This window comes from Parasteatoda tepidariorum, chromosome 1, assembly GCF_982258835.1.
Source record: "Parasteatoda tepidariorum strain Cologne lab strain chromosome 1, Ptep-v5.0, whole genome shotgun sequence".
NCBI classification, from domain to species: Eukaryota; Metazoa; Arthropoda; class Arachnida; order Araneae; family Theridiidae; genus Parasteatoda; species Parasteatoda tepidariorum.
The window spans coordinates 73,371,738-73,393,547 of record NC_141755.1 but is presented as its reverse complement, the minus strand read 5'-3'; the positions used below and the strand labels follow the sequence as shown (position 1 = coordinate 73,393,547).

Genomic DNA, 21,810 nt, shown 5'->3' with positions numbered 1-21,810 from the left:
CGTGAAATTCCGATCATTAGAACGAAAGTTATTCAGGGTGATTCGTTTTTGTTTTGTTTTGCTGACTGTACAAAATATTTTACGTGTTTAAAGAAGTTGTGCCTCTCAAACATAACACATCTTTCAATGGTTAAAAGCCTAGTTCCACAAAAGAAATCCAGGACATATTTTGGAACATAGTACACAGTCATTTTTTTTAAAAAAAAAAAAGAATTAAAAAACAAATTTTAGAAAAAACTGCAATTTATTCTACTTTATAATAAAAAACATAATACTTTGAGATCAATAAATGAAAAATTTTTAAAGTATTGTTTCATTAAAAATAATCAAAAAAATTTTTTTTTGTAGTTTGCAATTTCCTTAAACAAATAATTTAAAAATAGGGTTTCAATAATCAAAAACACAGTGACCTGAATAAAAATTTGATAATGTGAAATTGTTATTACAGTTTCTTTTTCATAAAATGACTGAATTCCAAAAGTGTGAAACAAGGTAAGGCTATATATTTAAACTATGCATATAATTAGTAGAAGGTCCCCAGTCCACAAGTTCTAACTAATGTACTGCATTATTAATTAAAAGATGTTGGATCAAAATCTTTTGAATTCTATTCTTCAAATAGATCATTTTAAAAAGCTCATTTATATTTATAGAAAATGGGATCTTCTGAATCTACACATCAGGAATAGCAGTACAAAAAATTATAAACCTGGACAAATTATTTTTCATCAGGAATTGACTACGAATGGGACAAACTATGGCGTTATTAACTACACTATAATGAATAAAATGAAACAAATATTAAATGTAAATTATTCACTTTATTCACAGAACATATCATACCAGCCAAAATAACATGGATGGTGATAATATTGACACAATAATGTTCTTTATGAGAGAGAAAATACAAATTTAAATATAACCTACACAAAGCAAATTTTGGATTTTCATGAGCTGCACCAGTATGTATTTCAAATACTGAAGATGAAATATAAGATAAATATAAATAGGAAACAGTAACATAAACAAGCAATATGTCATGTTCAGACATTGAGCTTTTTAAGTTATAACTTACACAGTAAGCAACACTTTAAAAGAAAAACACTTAAAAATCTAATGAGTTAAAAAAAAAAATCTATTTTATTAAATTGTTAAAGCATTTTAGTTTAAGAATTCTGAAAATTAATTTTCAAAAAAACATATTGATCATTCTATAAAAAAAATAACAGACTGAGATAAATTTTGATAATTAAATTGACTAGTAAAATTATTAAAAAATTTTAAATCACAAATAAAAACAAATTATTAAACATATTAAATTAATACTATATAAGACACAGAAATTGAGAAGAGCAAACTTTAAAAAAATACACAATTATAAAAAACATTCCTTGTTTAAGCCGAATGCCAATTAAAATTAATATAGTATACAAAAATTTCAAAGCAAAAATTTAATTTCTTTATAATATGCAATAGAGTTTTCTACAATTTTTGGGAGAAAAAAAAAGGAACAATATTTTTTTTTTCTATACAGACATATAAAAATATTTTTATCACATTGTGGCTTTACAGCCCGAAATTCAATAAAAAAGACTATATAATATGAACAAACAAGAATAGAAGCAAAAGAAAAGCTTTGGTAAAATGTACACTCAAAGAACAGAACATCGAAAGTCTTTATTCTACAAAATCTAGAAAATATGGGAAGAGCTTTTTTTTTTTTAAATACACAAGGGGATTGACAAAACCAACTTAGCGAAGACTTCAGTTCAAGAAATCTAAAATGAAAAGAAAGTTATTTGTTAGTTTTTCAAGTATGATTAAGTTCAACAATTCAAGGTATATAAATGTAAAATATATTTATTGTTAATGAAGTAAGGCATAGTAGTTTTTCTAACTACTACTATTTTAAAGTCAATGAACATTTTATTGTGAATTGATTTTTTTTTCTTTCCACATTACAGAATAAGAAATGCGCTAGTGGACACCTAGAACCTCCAAATGGAAGGGCTATTTCAGGCAATAAAGAGAGACTTAAATATTGCTATTTAGATAAATTTAGATAAATGAGGTATTGTCTCCTTTGTTTTTCTTTTACATCGAATCAAATGCAACAAAACCAGGACTATAGTTTGATATCATTCACTTCAGTGAGAAAAAATACATAGAAAACAGCATTTTATTTGTAGATATAGCAACATGAGACACGTACAGTGGGCAATAAAAAAATTAACCACCCTGAATAACTTTTGATCTAATGATCGGATTTTCACGTTCTAAGACTCAGTCTTAATGACTCGAGAGGGTGACCTCAAATATGTTAATTAATAAGTGCAGACGATATTTTAAGTTACAAAATCAGACAAAAAAATGCACTTTCACTGAATAAACATATCTTCTTTTGACAGATTCGAATTTCTGACACCCAAAATATAGGGGTTAGCCCCAATCTGGGAAATATGGTACCTAAAGTTAGGTCAGGAGAACACTCTTAAATTTGGACCCCTTCATGTTAATTTCACTTTTTTCTTATCTCTCTACATCTCAAGAACTTTTTAAGTGAATTTAAACATTTTTGCACACAATTCTAAAATTTGTTAGCCAAAGATAATTTCATGCAAAAAAATAACTTTTAGTAAATATTTATTACTTTATATAATAATGGTTGAAAAAATGTTGAATTGTAAGGTATAAATTTTTGTATCATTTTAAAGAATATTATTTTACAAGGCAAAATACAAAACTTGAGTAAAACTGGTCAAATAGTTTCAGGGAAATTCAAATATCTGACTTAATTGAAATTCTATTTCACCGATTTTGCTTAAATTTTATATCTTGCCATGCAAAATTATATTCTTTAAAATGATGCAAAACAAATATTATAATTCAAAAATTTTTTAACCATTATTAAATAAAATAATAAATATCTACTAAAAGTTATTTTTAGCCCATAATTATCTTTGGATAAAAGAATTTTATAATTGCGTACAAAAAATTTTCAATTTGCTTAACATCTCAAGACATAGCAAAATACACAAAAAAATAAAATTATCATTAAGGGGACCAAACTTTAGACTGCTCTCCTGATCATACTAAGGGGACCATATTTTCCAAATTGTGGTCACTCCTTATATTTTGAAGGTTAGAAATCCGAATCCTTACAAAAAGGTATGTTTATTCAGAGAACGTTTTTGTGTCTTGATTTCTCATTTTTAAATATCGTCTGCACTAATATTTGAGGTCACCCCTTCAAAAAATGAAGATCGAGTCCTACAGGGTGAATGTTCGAACATTAGATCCTAAGTTGTTTGGGGTAGTCCTTTCTTTGGCACACTGTAATTAGGTGTAAATACAAAATTGTATTTTATGCAAATAAAGCATACCCTTTTAACTACTAGGAAAATTCCGTAGTTACTGAAAATATTCTTCCAAGAGGTAGCAAATGTAAAAGTATTAATATTATAAAAAATTGGAATTAAAAAATATTTTTTGTCTACCAGCATATACTAAGTAATTTAAGCAAATATACAGTCGAACTCCTTTACAATGAGTCTGCTTTAACAAGAGCTGGGATTCAATAAATATATCGGATACACATGATGGGTACAATGTTTAGTCTATCATTCGAGCATAGCTTTTAAGGAGTTAACACCGGCCTTAGCATGCAATATTTTTGAAATTCATAAATTTTCTACTTAATTTCACCATTCCAGCTTAACACTCTTCTTGGAAAAATTCCTCTTTGGTGCTTCATGATCCACAATATCCTTTATGATGCCATAGATGTTTTTCAGGACATTAGTTTCATTCGAAAAACAGTGATAATAAAACAGCTCAAAAAAATTAGAGAAATGAAAATTAAATAAAGTACTATATTGCTATTTAATAGAACTATTTAACATGTATGAACTTTTCTAGTTCTTTTAAGAAATCTCTTTTCAAGAGCACAAGGTTGAAACGAGCAAATATTGCAGTCCCTTTGCGATCGTTATAAGAGTGTTACATCTTCAGTTCTTTAAAAAAATTCTATGTTTTAACATTTTTTCCTCAGTTCAAAACCACAGGTTTTAAGCATTTAGAAAAGTATCTAAAATGCTCGAAGGTATGCATAAAGCCTTAATGACATATAAATTATTAGCCATACAAACACTTGTTTGATAACGGATTCTGTAAGTCCACCATCGGTTTTCATATTCTGCAATGCTTTATTTATGAAATAAGACCATTCATAATACTTAGTTGCAAAACTGCACACATGATGTAATTGAAAAGCCTACTTACTGTAAAGATACCTTAAAAAATTGATAGTCAAATTTTGAAATTAAAAATTTAGACTCTTTAAATTATGATAATACTTAATTTATCATAAAAACTAAAATGCAAAATATTTAAAATGTTAAAAAGGATCAGTAAATCAATTTGATTATAAGAGGAATGATTCAGAGGGCACTAAGGCAGTGTTTCTGAAGTTTTCAAACCAGTGTATTACCAGAAATAGATGAATGTGTTGCAAAAGTTTTTAACAAATAATTAAAACAGTGTGGCTTTTCCAATTTTGAAATAGATTAAAACTGCATAAAATTATTATTTTTATAATCCTTCAAAGAAATATCTTTATTAAGGAAATATAAAAACACCAAAGGAAACATTTTGGCTGTCTGTGGAGTGTTAATAAATCTCAGTCAGAAAAAATTTTGCAAATGAACTTTAACCCTCAATTAAAAGGTACTTCTAATTTTCACCAGACAAATATGACTGATAAATGAACCCATTTGCAATTTACAAGAAATGTCTATATCTTGTTTTGCAACACACAGAAGAATTATCAAATTTCGTAAGAGACACTACATGAGGTTTTGTTGTTAGTAGAATATGAATGATTATTTCAGTTTCCTATATCTTAAAAAAGAGCATAATGATTATTATTTGAATTATGAAATAAGAAATACCTGAAGTCATTAGAACTTTAGGTTTCTGTTCTTCTTGCATGAGGAAGGGATTCCCAGAAATCTGATTAGAGCTGCCTTTACCGAGAAAGGGATCAGAGGAAATCTTGTCTATGGCTCCAACATTTTCAAAGATGTTGTTTTCAACACTTAGAATGCTGTTGCCATAATCTGCTACCAATTTGGAAGACTCCGTACTAAAAAATAAAAATTCCATTTTAAATTATTACACAAACATCAAGTGTGAATATATATGGGCTCACAATAACTATTGTTACAACCAATTATAGTAACTTTTTAATTTTTCAAGAAAGATAAAATTATTTTTGCTACAATTTTTAACTTAAAAGGAAAGATTAGCAACAACAAAAAAATAATAATAAAAAGAGAAGCATAACACTGACTTCACTAAAACATATTTATTATTAATAATTGATTTTTATTTACTGAGATATCCCCTAAAGCTTTTAACCCCTTATAAAAGAAAAATGCTGTTAACACTTGTAATTTTACTTAAGTAAAAATTATATATATATATATATATATATATATATATATATATATATATATATATATATATATATATATATATATATATATATATATATATATATATATATTATATATATCCTTTCCACATAATTTATATATATATATAATATTTCCAATATATATATAATATTTCCACATAATTTATTTATTTTTGAAATTTAAAATTATAAAATACTAATGTCAGTGTTTTCACTACAGCGCGAGAACGCGAGAATCTCGCATATTTTTTTATATTCTCGCATTAAAAAATGATTACCACGAGAAATTCGCGCATTCTATAAACCAATTTCAAAATTCGCGAATTTCTCGCATTTTGAAAAAAATGTCTCATTTGCGCCATTTAGAATAAAATCCATTTCACTTTTCTTCCTGGATCTTTTATTATTTTCAACATCTGCTCCATTATCTAGCCTCCCCATTTACCAGTATTGTTCAGAACCTTTAAGAACAACAGAACACCATCCTTCGGAACCACGGAACCTCTTTCAGAACGCATTTCTCTGCAACCACTTGTTTACTGTAGGTAAGGTTTCTTCATGTAAGATGTTCAAATTTTTTGCTCGTTAATGTAAAATGGACAAATACCTTGTAAAGCCAATATCTTCTACTCCGAAACGGACAAATGAAAATGAAACAAATGTGGGTAGAAACGATCAAAACGAAACAAATACGCATTTGAGCAACCTAATGAGAATAGCTGATGAAAAAGTAGATGTAGAACATTTTCCATATGATGATACAGCAAAAATATTTAATGCTTTAAAAATTAGAAGATGTTAAAAATGCATTATAATTAAAGAAACGATTTTTTTTTCAAGTCTCGTAGTGTTTTTTTTTCTTTCTTTTTTTTAAATTTTTGAAATCTCACTTAACTTTTTGAAATCTCACCCTGTTTTTGAGAAAGGGTGAGAAATTCTCACCCATTTTTTTTCTGAGATGAAAACACTGTAATGTATAAGTCAAAATTAAAAAAAGTTATATTATTAATTAACTTTTGCTTTACTAAATATAATTCTGCAACATTCTTAACACTTATACTTTATTACTTTGAAGATTGAGCTAATTGTGCTCGAGTATAAACTAGCCACTGCACATTTTTTAACAGCTATAACTAATTATTGCTAAATGGGGAGCTCTTTCTAATCGGCTGGAAAAGTGTTAATACTTATTTTATAAATTCAGTAGTTTAAAAAAATTATTTCTCTTTAAATATTTTGTTTCAATAAGATTATTTATTCGTTTAATATGATTCATGCATCTTTGCTTACAAATATTTTTATTTATTTACAAATAAATCAGAATAGTACAAAATACTTATATAACTTTTCAAACCTCCTATAGTTCTTGATTAGTTCTAATATTAATACTAATAAGCATTAAAAAATATTTCAATATAACTTTCTTACTGAAGATTCAGTCACAATAAGTAGAGATAAATACAAGAAAAAATATTTATGAGGCTGCTCTCATAAACATAAAACCATACTTGTGAAATGAAACCTGTGCATTTTTTTAAAATTGTACATGCATATTGCAATTGTACAAACACAGGTTGATTTTTAGTTGCAATAGTAAACCTTAATGTTATAAGATGCTTAATTTCAAGAGATTTATCACAAATATTTTCTAGTCAATTCTTGCATGCACATAGAAACAGTAGTAGAAGGTGAATAGCTTGCCACAAACCTGAGCACAATTATTATATGCCATCAAATTGAAATTAAAATATTTACTTTTTTACCTTCTAAAAATAACTCTCTAACCATATTTTGTCATAAAATGTTGCAATATAAATTTTATAACAACTTAAACTTGTTACAGATGAACCATCTTAATTTTAAAAAATTCCTTTTAATGTTTCAACTTAACTTCTATTTTAACCCTTTGACAGACTTAATGTGACATATAAAGAGAGAAACTTTTAGTCGGAAATAGACATAAAATTCTGGTCATTTTATGCATATTATAAACAGATTAATTTAAGTACTATAACTTTTTAAATAAAAGTAATGTTAAAAAATATTAAATTTTTAAAAATTTACATAATTAACTGATTTTACAAATTATCCACTGTCTAGCAAACACTGGTTTTTTTATGAAAAATTAATTTAGAAAATATGCTAGCAAATTTCCATAAAAGATAAATTTATAATTTTTTATTTTATTTCAATTTTTTTTTCAAATTTAAGTGATTTAAAAAACTACATGTGGGTTCCTTTATGGGAATTAATAAATTTAAAACGCAATCTTTTCAGAAAATGATTTAGCGAAAAATCATACCAATTTGAGTTTTATTGTAAAATTTGATAAATTAAAATTAGAAATGGCTTTGTAAAGTCAAGTAGTTTTATGTTATTAAAAAGGTAACAAAGTTAAAGGGGTTAAAACCTCAGCTAGAAAGACACAATCTTGAAAAAAAATTACACTTGAAATTTAAATCTAGACTGATTTTAATCTTACATAATTAGTTATACTGTAGCTCAGGTAATTTCAACTTGATCACTAAGAAATTAAATTGTCTATTCTTGAAATATATTATGAACAACAAATTTTGCAATTAACTAATGACTTTTTGAAGGATAAACTCCACTAATATTTCCTCTTAACATGCCTAAAATTGAAAATAGAAACATTTATTTGAGTAAAATAAAGAAACAACAGAGACCACCACTCACCTGTGACCATTACTGTAGACTTCAAATTCTGAATAGTGACCAACACCCGATTGTGGAATGCTACTTTGATGGTTCTGTGTCATGAATGGATTGTCTGTATTATTGCTACTAGTTAGGTGGTCTGAATTAGTGTGGTTATTAATGTCAGTGTCCTTTTCACTGTCTTCAGGTGCTACCACTTGTGATAAATTACTATCTAAGGAACTGTCTTCACTGTCTGTCGTTGAGGCACATTCTAAATTATTAGTTAAGTGTTCATTTAATTTAGAAAAATTATTGGAGAAATGATCATTGTCAATGGATGAGATAATTCCAACATATTTTTCACTACCTTCCTGTTTTATAAGCGTTACATTTTCTAATTCATCTTGAAGATGAAGTTTGGAGGATTTATCTACATTTTGATCCTCAAAACCGTCCAGTAATGGAGACGCTTTTGAGTCAATCTCACCTAATTGGGAAGAAAATATATTTTGTTCAGTCTCATTGGGAATATAATTACTAACAAAAGGATTATCTACAGAAACAGTCACATCTGCTGCAGTTTCCTCAAATTTAAATGCTTCAGTTGCATCTCCTGCACCACCAAAATTATTAACAAAAGGGTTATCCACAGATACATTCACATCGGCTGCAGTTTGCTCGAATGCTTTACTAGCATCTCCTGCACCACCAAAGGGATTATCTACAGACCCATTCATGCCAGCTGCAGTTTCAAATACCTTATTTGCATCTCCTGCTCCCCCAAAATCATTATCAAAGGGATTATCTACAGACCCATTCATGCCAGCTGCAGTTTTAAATGCTTCACTTGCATCTTCCACACCAACGAAGCTTTGCGAAAATGTGGAATGTAAGTTTTCACTATGAGCTGCCTCTCCATCATCAAAGGTTGAATCTTGATTTCCAGATGAAATACTGAAAACATTCCCTTGCGCATGTTCCATTGCAGTTGACAGTTCATCACCACTTGAAATTTCATGGCCATGCCCAGCCATTTCTTTCTCTTCTGAAAATACGTTTGTTTGACTTGAAATTATGAGATTTTCTCCAATCTCACGTGGTTGTTCGACGAAGTCTTGATTTTCATGCTTATCATCTGAATGGAGAATCTGGCCTTGGACTGAAGGATCGAAAAATGGATTTTGGTTTGCCTCAAATGATTGATTAAGATTAGATTCAAAAGTAGCAGGTGACACAAAGTCATCTTGATCTTTTGAGTTTACTTCAATTTGATGGTCAGATGGAATTACTTGGACCTCAGCTGGTGAAGTAATTTCTGGAACATTTCCATAAGCATGATTGAAATTACTTTCTTCGATCTCGGCAGTAATATCAGCTGAATATCCATGAGATTGTGGAATCGTGACCAGATCATCATGTCCAGTTAAGAGGTTTATTTCATCTTTCTGTTCAAGAGCCTCTGTGTCCAACATGATATTTTCATTTTTAACGAAATCAGATGTTACAAACTGCTCCTTCACAAACTCATCGTCAAATGGCTGTTTATTTTCCTCAAACTCTGACGACTTTTGCTCAAATTTAATATCTTCCGTCAAAATTTCTTTAGTTGCTGAAATCTCAGCTTCTTCAGATTGTTGAGAGACCATACTATCAATTTGTGAACCAAGTTTCTCTTCTTCAAATGCAGATGAATCAACTTTGTCCTTGGTTTCACTTGTAAGCTGATCACTATTTGATTCAGCTTCTCCAGAAATATTTACAGGTGTTATTGCACTACTAGACTCTTCATTCTCAGCTGATTCGTGATGTGAAGTTTCCTTATTGGAAACAATAACCATGCTGTTTTCTCGGGAAGCAGCCTCGCTAGCAGGAAGCATCAAATCATTACTATTTAATGACACATCATTACTGCTGAACTCATAAGTGAGATTGGCCTCCAGAGAATTTCCACCACTCGAAGAAACTTCCATTTTAGCCATAGCATCGTCAGATGAAACTGGTTCACTTGGCGAGTTTGTACCTTCGTTGCTTTCTAATGAGTTGGCACCACTAGAGAATCCTTCTTGTTGATTTTCGACAGAATCCATGTGATCGCTTCCACTTACACTGCCAGAAGGAGATGTACCACTTGATTTGCCTCTTGTTCGACTCATGATTTTTTCAAGCCTCTAAATAAATAGGAGCATTTCTTACTAACAAGAAAATATTTAATTATCACTTAAAAAACAAAAACTACAAATCTGAACTAAATGCATATGTAAATAAATTGTAAAAAGTTAATAGATTATATATCTGACAAATTTTTAACAAGTTGATGACCAGAAGAGATTTAGGAAAGTATTACTCTCAGATTAACTTGTTGATTTGTATTCTTATCCTGAACATTGATTTGGCAAAATATTTTTAAAAATTTAACAATTAATTCAAAAATTAATAAAACTCAGCAACTAGAAATTTTTTTTACTATAAATAAGTTTTTAAAAAAAAAGACAATAAAATGCAATATTATAATATTAGAATTAGGGCTGAAATATGCATACAAAATGTGACTATAAGCAGCGATCAAATAGGCAGAAATCAATGCCACTTTTGAGTTCTGATTCACAAAGCAAAAATGGGCATCTGTCTACAGTTGTATACTGTTTAAAAACTTATTTTAGAGTTAAACCTTTTTTGAAGTTGAATTACAGCAAGTCTGATAAAAAGCTTAAAATATCTACTATCAAACTAGATAATTAACAAGTCACGCTTATTACCTATGATAATAGTATTCGATTGGAAAAACTGACAACTAAGTTCACATTATAGAGGCATAAACGTGTTAAAATGATCCATAACAATTTTTTTCAAGATTTTTTACAAAAACAATAGTAATTATATGTTAACTGTTTAATTCAAAAATTTCTGAAGCTAGCTTTTAAAAGCTGATAAAATTTTAACCTTTAGCAGCTTTGCTTAAATATGTTAAAAAATAGGATATGTTATATTATTCATGTAAATACATGTTATTTTCCTTTTAGCACAGAAATTGGGAGATATTTTAGAAATATTCAAAACTAACTTTCTTTCTCTCTGCTCTTTCTTCCTCTTCACGCCGAAGCTTCTCTTCCATTTCAAGTCTAAGCTTTTCAGATTCTTCTTTAGCTTTCCGATCTTGTTCTGCTTTCTAAAAAATATAGTAAACAAACTGATTTTACAAACAGTTCTATTTAAAAACTAATGACATACATCATAACATATAATCTAAAAATGACATAACATAACCATTATATCAACAGTTACAAAGTAAATTCTGAATAGTCTTCTTTTTATTGTCATTTATATGCATCTAAATCTTGATGCATCCATTAGGTTGCTGACGAGACGTGCTATTTTTAAGATGCTTCCCATTTATCTTATATACAAAAAATACAAAAGTTAATATCAGCTTTCAAATTTTTTTTTAAAAAAAAAATACTAACTATTTTTTTATAAAAACCTTTTTACCAATTAAAAAACTATAAAATGATATTAGGAATTTTAAAAAAGGGAGAATAATTATTTAAAAATCTGAATGTTAAATGTATAATCAAAATCAACAAACTAAACCAACATTACTGAGACCAGACAGAAACTTGCAAAATTTCTTTTAATTGAAGACATGACAAATATTAACTTTAGAATCTTAGTTCAATAAATATATCATAAAAAAATATTAAGATAAAAGATAACTCCTATAAGAAGATTGATCAATAAATAATAACATATTATAGATTTGACTTTCCTTAACATATAACAGTTAATGTCTGACAAAAAAACAAGAAGTAGAAGAGAATCGAGGAATTAAGATTAAAAAAAATATTAGGGCAGCTTATAACTGTAAGACTCATGTTTACCTAAACTTCATGAGAGGAATTAAACATAATAGCTTATTGTATCAAAAATACTCAATTCAATAACATTAAAAAAATTGCAGCATTTTTCAATATTGATGTTTTTTTCAAGTGTTGTATCAAGACTCAACATTTCGTCTTTACAGGGTATATGTTAAAGCAATTATATCTGTTCCATTTCAAAGAAAAATGTTAGGTTTCTCACCAAACGCAATTCTTCTTCTTGTCTAGCTCTCTCCTCCTCTTTTTTCTGTTCCTGGTCTTCAATTGCTTTTCTTAATTTCTCCTCTTCCTGTCGACGATGCTCCTCAAGAAGTCTCATAGATTCTTCTTCCATTTTGCGTTGCTCTTCTTCCTCTTTTCGCAAACGCTCTTCTTCCTGCCTTCTGAAATAATTAATAATTATTTTAGTAAATAGAAGAAAAAATCTTATTATTCAGATTATTGCCTTTAATAAATGTAGGCTATGATTCAGGTACTAGAATATATGATGGAGTGAATCTGCAGAACTATCTTCATGAACCCCAATTGTTCTGCGAGCTCAATGCAGTCACAAAGATTATTACTGCACAAAATTGAACTTAATCTAACATACATGCAAGGTCCTTATGCATAAAAATTATATTTTTTTTTTAGATTTAAGTTGAATTTTATACAATTATAATACTATTAAATATAACAGAATAAATCCCTATACAGTCAAGCCTGTAATCAAGCAACAGAAGAAAAAAAATCTCTATTTTTTGATGTTCTCTCAATTCAGGTTATTAAATTTTATTAGGAAACAAGTTTCGAAATGCTTCAGAAAAAAGGAGCCGCAGAAATTTTCTCCATTTGTTTGTAGACTTTTCAAATATAAAAAGAAAAATAATCAGCAAATACTGAAATAATCTGCAGTCTCTGCTACCGTGCTGGATTTCTGTAGTTACAATTTTTATAATTCCTAAACCAAAGGCCGGGACAGCCTGGTTGTTAAGGCACTGAGCCCATGTCCAAGAAGTCGTGGGTTCGATCCCTGTCTGCCGAAGACTCTCTGTGCAGTAAAATGGTGACTGATGCACGTTAAATCTGTCGAGTCATCAAAGTCCTCCATGTTCCCATAACGAATCATACCTCTGGAAGTACTGATTCAGGAGTTTCCTTGTCTTCTGGATTGGTTCAAACTTACAAGGCTAAAAAGTTGAACCTTATAAGTCATAAAACCCAAAATTGGGTCGGCTGTTCAACGACGGTTATAAAATAAAATTCCTATATCAAGAGAGTATAACAAAACACTTAGATTCTCAACTAACAAAATTGAGAGAAAATCAGTGAAATTCATACATGCCCGAAATATTCCATATGAACTTATTCAGATGCTGAATAATTAAGAGGGTTAAGTATAAATATCTACCAAACTTATGAAACAGACTAACTATTTAATGCATAAAACTGCTCGATAGATACCTCAACTCTTCTTGTCTTTGTCGTTCCAACTCAGCTTCTCGTTCAGCTTGCTCTCTGGCCAATCTGCGTTTCTCTGCCAAAGCTGCTTTTGCTTCTTCTTCAGAGATGATGCGTTTATTGTTTTTATCACTCTCAACACCAGAATCAGAATCGGGCAAGGGGCTTCCACTCTATAAAGAGAGTGAAAAAATTGTGTTTTCTTATTAACTTAAAACAAAATAAAGTAATAAAAGTATTTACATACTTTTTATTACATTTATTTTTAAGTTTTGCTCTATAAAGGCTTTCACTCTATAAAGAGAATGAAAAAATTTTATTTTCTTATTAAGATAAAACCAAATAAAGAAATGTAATTTATGCGAAAAACTTAAGAAATAAATGTAATTACACGTATTTACATACTTTCTGGCATGGCATTTTCCACTAGAAGAAACCTCTTTTACTTTTTACTTTTTTTTAAAAAAAAATTAAGAAAATTTCTTTTAATTATCAAGAAATTAAATCTTTCAGTAATGCACAACATCTCACAATGCAATCACGCATAGGGATGCTTTGACTAAATAAAAACTGTTTGTAAAAATGTAATATAAATATCAGGGATGAGAGTAGTCAGAAAGTAAAAAAGAGGAAATCCAAAAAACAAAAGAAAAGAAAGAAAAAAAAATAAGAAAAAAAATATATATATATATAAACAAAAATTTGACAAAAAAGTGCGATTTTTAAACTTCTAAACCATGTGAATATAAATCCCGATATGAGACTTTTAAATCACGTAAATATGAAACTCTACATCGAATTTAAAAAATGCGAAAATACAAATCATGATTTTTTAATTTTTTGATCACGATGCATAATTTTTAAATCGCGCGATATTACAACCACAAAAACGAATCATGATATTGGATTTTAAGCTCACGTGAATACGAATTGCTACATAGGGCTTTAAAAGCTCGTAAATACAAATCGCGATATTGATTTTTTAAATCTCGTAAGTAAGAATCGCACTGTACAATATTTAAATCGCCTGAATAAGAATCGCAACGTTCAACTTTTAAATCAGGTAAATACGAAAATCGAGATTTGATAATAAAATCGAGATTTTAAAAATGCATAAATACAAAACACGATATTGGATTTTTAAATGTCATAAATAAGAATCATAATATACGATATTTAAATAGCGTAAATAAGAATCGCAATGTGCAACTTTTAAATCAGGTAAATACGAAAATCGATGATTGATATTAAAGTCGCGTGAATGAAAATCGAGATCTGAATTACGAAAATACGAGCTATCCAGCCGACGGATAAAAAATACGGAAAATCTTATTTTCTGTGCGTGAAATCGGAGAAAATAGCTAAAATAAGTAAAAATGCGGAAGGGTTAGCAGCTAGGGCGTAGATTGAATTTTCTGTTTATCTTTGAAAATCGTAAATAAATATAATTATTTTACTTCAATGACTGAATTTAAAAAAAAAAACGGGATATTTATTTAAAAAAACGAAACTTTTAGAGAATCGGAGTTTTTGATAAAAAGGCTGAAATTCGAGAGACAAAAAAAATCTCATCCCTGTATAAAGGTCAACCAGTTTTATCCCAAGGAAATGATTTTTAGAGAAACTTCAGAGGGAGGAAAAGGAACTTCAAAAATTTCCCTCCGCGGAAAATTAAATTCCTCATAAAACATTTTAACTTGGGCAAAAAAAATTTCAGCGGAAATTAGCGGGAAAAATGGAAAAATCTGAAAAAAAGCGGAAATCCGCGGAAGAATCTCATCCCTGAAATATGAACTTAATAAGATTAAATATATAGTAAGTTTCTTTAACAGCATGAAAATTTATATTTATTATCCTATAAACTGAATAATTTCAAAATTATATAATTTGATCCAATGACTCATTTTGTTTCCAACAACTAATTTGTAAAAAAAAAAATTATAAATAAATAAAACTCGGATACAATACTATCATAACTTGCTAAGTCAAGCAATTGCAAAGAAGGAAAATTTAATAATCTAGTTTCCAAATTTTAAATGATTGTGTCTTGAGACACAGAAAACACCACATAAGAATATAAAGTTTCATAAAATTCAAAAGAATTGACAGATACATAAAGGTTTTTTTTTTAATATAATAAAAAATTTTTTTAAAAGGATTAAGATGCAAATTTATAAGCTTTCAAAACATCATTAAACTTATTTTTTAACTACGATGCTTAATTATAAAAATACTTTAAATAAAACTAACATGATTAAATAGAACAACTTTTAAAAAAAGGTTACACCCCCTTTTATTATTATAAGCACTACTCACCTTTTCGTTTCTATCCATTTTAACATCATCACTTTTAGTTGTAGAGACTTGAGCCTCACTTTTCTTTTTGCTTCCTGATGGTGTTTTATTATGCAATGGTTTTGTAGAGTTAGCAGAAGAATTTAATTTTTCTTTATTCAAGGGAGTCTTTGGCTTGGCAGGTACTGTCTTAGGAGGTGTTGGTTTCGGAGCCGCTGGCTTTGGGGCAATAGTTTTAACTGGAGCAGTAGTGGGTCGTGGTGCTGGTTTTGGTTTATCTGCAGACTTTGGAGTAGAACTTTTGAAGGTAGATGGAGCTATGAATAAAAAGAATAATTTCAGATATGAAATTCTCATTTTTAGAAATATTTTATTGAATTTTTATGAAAATAAAAATATTTTCAAAACTTTTTTATCCAGAAGTGCAGAACAAAGTAGAATTGGAAAACAAAACTCATCCACATGCATTTTTCTCAATTGCAGTAATTTTTTTAAAAAAATAGCAATACAGGAGATTCTTTGCATTTCACTATTTTTCAAATAATATTAATAGTTGTCAAAAAAAATTACAGTTGACTTAAATCTTATGATTTTTTTTTAAATCCATAATCACAAAGAATGAATTGCTTAATGAGAACAAACTTGGTACAAAATCAAGTTGATCATTTTGTCACATATCCAATATTGTCTTAAAACTCATAATTAAATTATTTTTAATTTTTTCAAAAAACGTATGTAATCCATAGCATAAAAATAGACAAAAACAAGAATTGGAACAGTTATTAAAAATTCAGTGAAAAACAGGGAAGATACAGTTTACAATATAAACATGAGTACTAAATTGACTTACATACTTTGACTGATAAAGTGTAAAAAATAAAACATCAATTTAAGTAAATGTTACTCCAAAATGCTTAATGTTGAAACATAATTAGCAAATTGAGAATCAATAATAATGTAATCATATCATCATTCTTGTCAGATGTAGTAAAGCTCATTACTTCAATGAATAACATTAATCTAATAGGTTGATTTTTAATCAGTTTTTAATACAAAAAGCAATAAATATCAAAATAATATATAAGCAGTGTTTTCACTACAGCGCGAGAATCTCGCATAATTTTATCTTTTCTCGCAATAAAAAATGATAAACGCGAGAAGTTCGCGCACTCTATTAATCAATTTCAAAATGCGCGAATTTTAGAAAAAATTTCGTCTTTTGCAATTTTGAATAAAATCCGTTTCACTTTTCTTCCTTGATCTCTCATTATTTTGAACATCGGTCCTTGTCATCTAACTTCCCTATTTACCAGTATTGTTCAGAACCGGTGCGAACAGCAGAACCCCTTTCAGAACACATTTCTCTGCAACCACGTGTTCACCGTAGGTAAGGTTTCTTCATGTAAGAAAGACGTTTACATTTTTTGTGCATGAATGTAAGATGGACAAATACCTTGTTAAGGCGACATCTTCTATTCCGTAGCGGACAAATGAAAATGAAACAAATGTCGGTAGAAACGGTCAAAACGAAACAAATACTGATATTTTTCAGCCAAATAAATATAATAGCCGAAAAAAAAGTAGATATAGAACACTTTCCATATGATGATGCAGCAAAAATACTCAATTAGAAGATGTTAAAAATTTATAATAATTAAAGAAATAATTTTTTTCCAAGTCTATTCGTGTTTTTTGAATTTTTAGAAATCTCACTAACTTTTTGAAATCTCACCCTGTTTTTGAGAAAGGGTGAGAAATTCTCTCCCATTTTATTTCTGTAATGAAAACACTGATAAGTGTGATGATATGGGGGAAAAACAATTTAATAAATTTTTTATTTTATCAGATAAATTCATATTTACTATATACCGAACAAAAATAAAAAAATAAATTCTCCTAATATTAATGATTTGATTCACTGAATACATAAGAATAAATTTTGAGATATTTCTCTTTTTGATATTTAAATATTAATACTTTTCACACTTTGTAGCGTGATTGAGAAACAATAACATTTACTACAAATTTTTAAAAAAGCATTGAAAGCTACCAAATTGCTAGAATTGCTACCAAAAATAATGCTAAAATTTAAATTTAAAAGGAATAACTTCACAACATTGTAAAAATTACAAAATGAAAAAAAATTATTAAGAATAACATTTGAAACAATTAAAGTTAAAAAAAAGAATAGTTAAATTTTTTGCTAAAACAAATAAGGACAAACAAAAAGATTTTAAGTTATGGCATAGTAACAGCTTTATTCTTAAAAACTACTTTACTTTTGTTCATTACAATTATATTCGGTACTCATTAAAGTTAGGTTCTTCTTATATTTTACTCTAACAGCAATTCCCTAACTTAAAAATAAAATAGTATCATCCAAACAATTCTGTGGAAAAATTAAGTTTAGATATAGATATAAGTCTATAATTAAATCAACACTTTTATTTAAAACACTAAATTTAAAAATCATTTCAAAATATTATTTACTTTTCTTCAAATCAACAGCTTCTGTTTTCTTAGCTGGAGTTTTCTTTATAGCACTTCCTTTCAGTTCGTGCATTTTAAGAGCAGTAGTGTGTTTTTGATCTGGTATAGTACCAGCAATGGAAACAGGCCTTGGTTTCCTCGGAGATGATCGAACACGCCGTGTCACATTACTAGTAACCCTACCACCACTGTGCTCGGATGCAGAAGAAAGTGGGCGATTGGGAGAGCATACATCTTTCAATAAGCCTAAATAAAAAGGGTTCAATATTTAATTTACATTAGATATTATATAATTGATAACAACATGCACAACTTTATTACAAACCGGGGGTAATTGTGAGACAAAGTGAAAAACCGTGAAAACTTTTAAGTGCAAAAACTCGATAACAAGATATCAATATACATACTATTTATATTTAATATAATTTTTTTAACTAGATTTATAATTAAATTATCTACCTTGATAGTAACTAATTGAAGAAAAAACTTAGTTCTTACAAGAATTTCGATAATGGATTTTAAAATCACCTGAAACTGAATCGTGATATTGGATTTAAAAACACTAAAATACAAATCGTATTATTGGATTTTTAAATAGCATGAATATGTATTGCGATGTACGATTTTTAAATCATGTTAATACAGTTCACAATTAATAACTTTTAAATTAGGTAAATACGAAAATCGATACTAGATGTTAAAATCATATGAATCGCAATATTAGAAGATTCCAGCATAGTTTCAAACATTAAAATCTATGAAAATCCGACAAACCAAAAGAGGAATTAATAACTACTTGCATTAATTGCATGTCAGTATATCTAATGATTACTTAAAATTAAGATTACATCTGTATTAATAAACACATGAATGGAACTGTAATCAACAATCATGATTACTTGTAATCAACAATATTTTGCCCAACTATGGCAGACAATATAACATTCATTTAGTTTTTAATTATGACATGATTCGTGTTAACTATGAGACAAAATGTTTTTATGTTATTAATTCTTTTCAAACTTGATAGCAATATACAGAAAATAAAAATAGTACTTTTTTCATTAAAATTTATCTTGACATGACATAATTTAGAACTACTTTTAACTATTATTAGATTGTCTAGATCTACTTTAATTATTATTAGACAGTCAAAATTTAACTGTAATTTGTTTTAAGTATTTTTAAACCATTTCTCTAAGCTATTAGTAAATGCCAAAAATAATTTATTACTGCTAAAGAATTGGCAAACTGCTATTGATTACTTCGAATCAATAACAATTATGGCAAAAATACAACAGTATTCAAGATTAGATGAATTAATAACTACTTGCAATCAATAGTATTTTGTTTAACTATAGCAGACAATATAACATTGATTTAGTTTTTAATTATGACATGATTTGTGTTAACTATACAACAAAATGCTTTTATATTGAATGAAGAATTAAAAACAAACTTACTCGAAGTTCCGCTACTAGCGGTGCTATTAGCTTTGGTTGCTTCAACGTAATGTTTCCTGGGTTGAGCCAACTGATCCAGACGAGTCATGCTTACAGATCTTCTTCTGGAGGAAGAAGAGGTAGCGACTCTCGGTGCAGCTGCTCGGTCGTAGGGAACAGTAGGCATCAAGTCGTTTTTTCTTCGTCCTCTAGGCGCAGAAATGGAAGCTGTCATACTTCTGGACATGACATCTTCAACTGAAATTAATTACAAACACTTCATTACATGAAAAACAACAGTTGAAATTGTTATAACAGATAGAGTTATGATCCTTCCAGGTAACTACATTATTAGATTTAAAAAAATGCTAGCCTGATTAAAAGAAATCTACTCAAATAAGTTACAGTGAAATAAAATACTAAACTTTTCTTTTTAAAATGTTAAGGCCTACCTCATTCAAAAAAAAAAAAAAAACATATCTGATTTTTGATTTAAATGGTTTAAGTCATATTTTGTTTTATTAAAGAGCTACAATAAAAAATAATAATGCTAGTCACATTTCCTTAAAATTAAAATAATTAATAAAATAAAATTGAACAAAAATAATTTAGTTTGGGTGAACAATTAATAAATTTAAGTAAATAAATAATGCAATTTTATTTAAAAAAATAAAAAAAAACACTTAAAAGTTTACAGGTGCAAAACAATTTTTTCATTGATTATGATTAGAAAACTATTTGGATGGCATTTAAAATAGTAAATAAGTTTTAAATTTCAATTTAAAAAATAATTAACAAATGCTTGATTTCAATTTTATGATGTGAACTGAACTTAATAAGGTCATTGATTAGACTCAATGCAGATAGCAATATACAGGAAATACCAGATAGTACTTTTAACATTAAAATTACTCTCAACATGACATAATATAGATCTACTTTATTATTAGATTGCCTAGGTCTACTTTAATTATTTTTAGATCATCAAAATTTAACTGTAAGCTGAGTGAAATTACCCTAAAAAATTAGTTTGTTGCAGGTATTTTTCTTCATAATTAAAGATATATTCAATATGATAGAATTTTTAGTAAAGATATATTTTATAAGAAGTGTATTGTTTTTGAAGTACTATATCAATTTAGTATTTATATTTAAGCATTTGCTTTGTTTTAAGTCAATCTAATAAAGAAGTTAACCTTCATGTTATTTTACTTATATCTAAAACAATTTATGTCTCTAAAATAAAATAAATTGAATAAGTATTAAATAATTATTCTATGCATAAGAAAGTAATGCTTTATTTCATGACATAAAATAATAAATCTCAATCAAATTATTGAAAACCTATAATAAATATGAAATAAAGTACTTTGCCTTATTGTTCATAAGAGTTCTACATAAATGCATAAAAAAAAAGACATCATAGTAAAGAGTTTCTTAAAGGGCATGATTACGGCCAACTTATGTGACTGAATTTTTCAATGATAAAATAAAAAGATTTAAATTCTCCTATTTTATGATACATAAATGCTAGTTTAATAAGCCTTACAATCTTGTTTCATAATAGTTGCACTTAATAGTAATAGCTAAAAATAATAGAGGAAACATTATGAAGCTCAGATAAAAAAATTCACATTTAATAACTTATTTCTCGTTGAACGACAAAGGGATAAAACAGTTTGGAACTAACACTAAGAATGTAAAATATTTTGAAACATGCTGATTCCTTATATAAAGATATTTAAGCCAACTTTACTATTTTCAATTTTGTTCGAAAAATGGAGTCAATGTCAACTTTCACATTCAGACAAACAAGTTAAAAAAGCATTAGTTAGATACATTTTGCTCAAACGCATGAATTTTAAAAAATAGGAAAATGTGCTTCTAAAATGTGGCTCTTACATTATAATGTTATTACAACAAAATTTTTAGTTAGTTTTTTACTATCATACTCCATACAATGGTAAAAGTTTGATACATTGCTTACATAAAATATAAATTTATTGTTTCCTTAAAACAACAATTTCAAGAGATATATTTCTAGTAAAATTTGAGACCATACTGGTAGAAAAACAAACATTACTGAATCGAAATTAGTAAATTGGCCTCCCAATTTACTTTTAAAAGAATT

At 28.0% G+C, this 21,810-nt stretch overlaps 1 protein-coding gene across 11 annotated transcripts in view; it reads right to left on the bottom strand.

Annotated features, from left to right (window-relative positions):
* Positions 1-801: 801 nt before the first annotated feature.
* The window catches only part of LOC107437663 (uncharacterized), a 73,019-nt gene continuing 52,010 nt past the window's right edge, over positions 802-21,810 (bottom strand). For all 11 annotated transcript variants that reach the window (XM_043056975.3, XM_071179637.2, XM_071179640.2 and 8 more), the window contains 9 exons: positions 19,701-19,937; positions 18,238-18,483; positions 15,769-16,064; positions 13,456-13,625; positions 12,215-12,395; positions 11,199-11,303; positions 8,174-10,305; positions 4,950-5,143; positions 802-1,778 (listed from right to left, as the gene is read on the bottom strand). In XM_043056975.3, the coding sequence (XP_042912909.2) occupies positions 1,765-1,778; positions 4,950-5,143; positions 8,174-10,305; positions 11,199-11,303; positions 12,215-12,395; positions 13,456-13,625; positions 15,769-16,064; positions 18,238-18,483; positions 19,701-19,937 (3,575 nt within the window). In that variant the 3' untranslated portion in view covers positions 802-1,764. The remainder of the gene's footprint in view (positions 1,779-4,949; positions 5,144-8,173; positions 10,306-11,198; positions 11,304-12,214; positions 12,396-13,455; positions 13,626-15,768; positions 16,065-18,237; positions 18,484-19,700; positions 19,938-21,810) is intronic.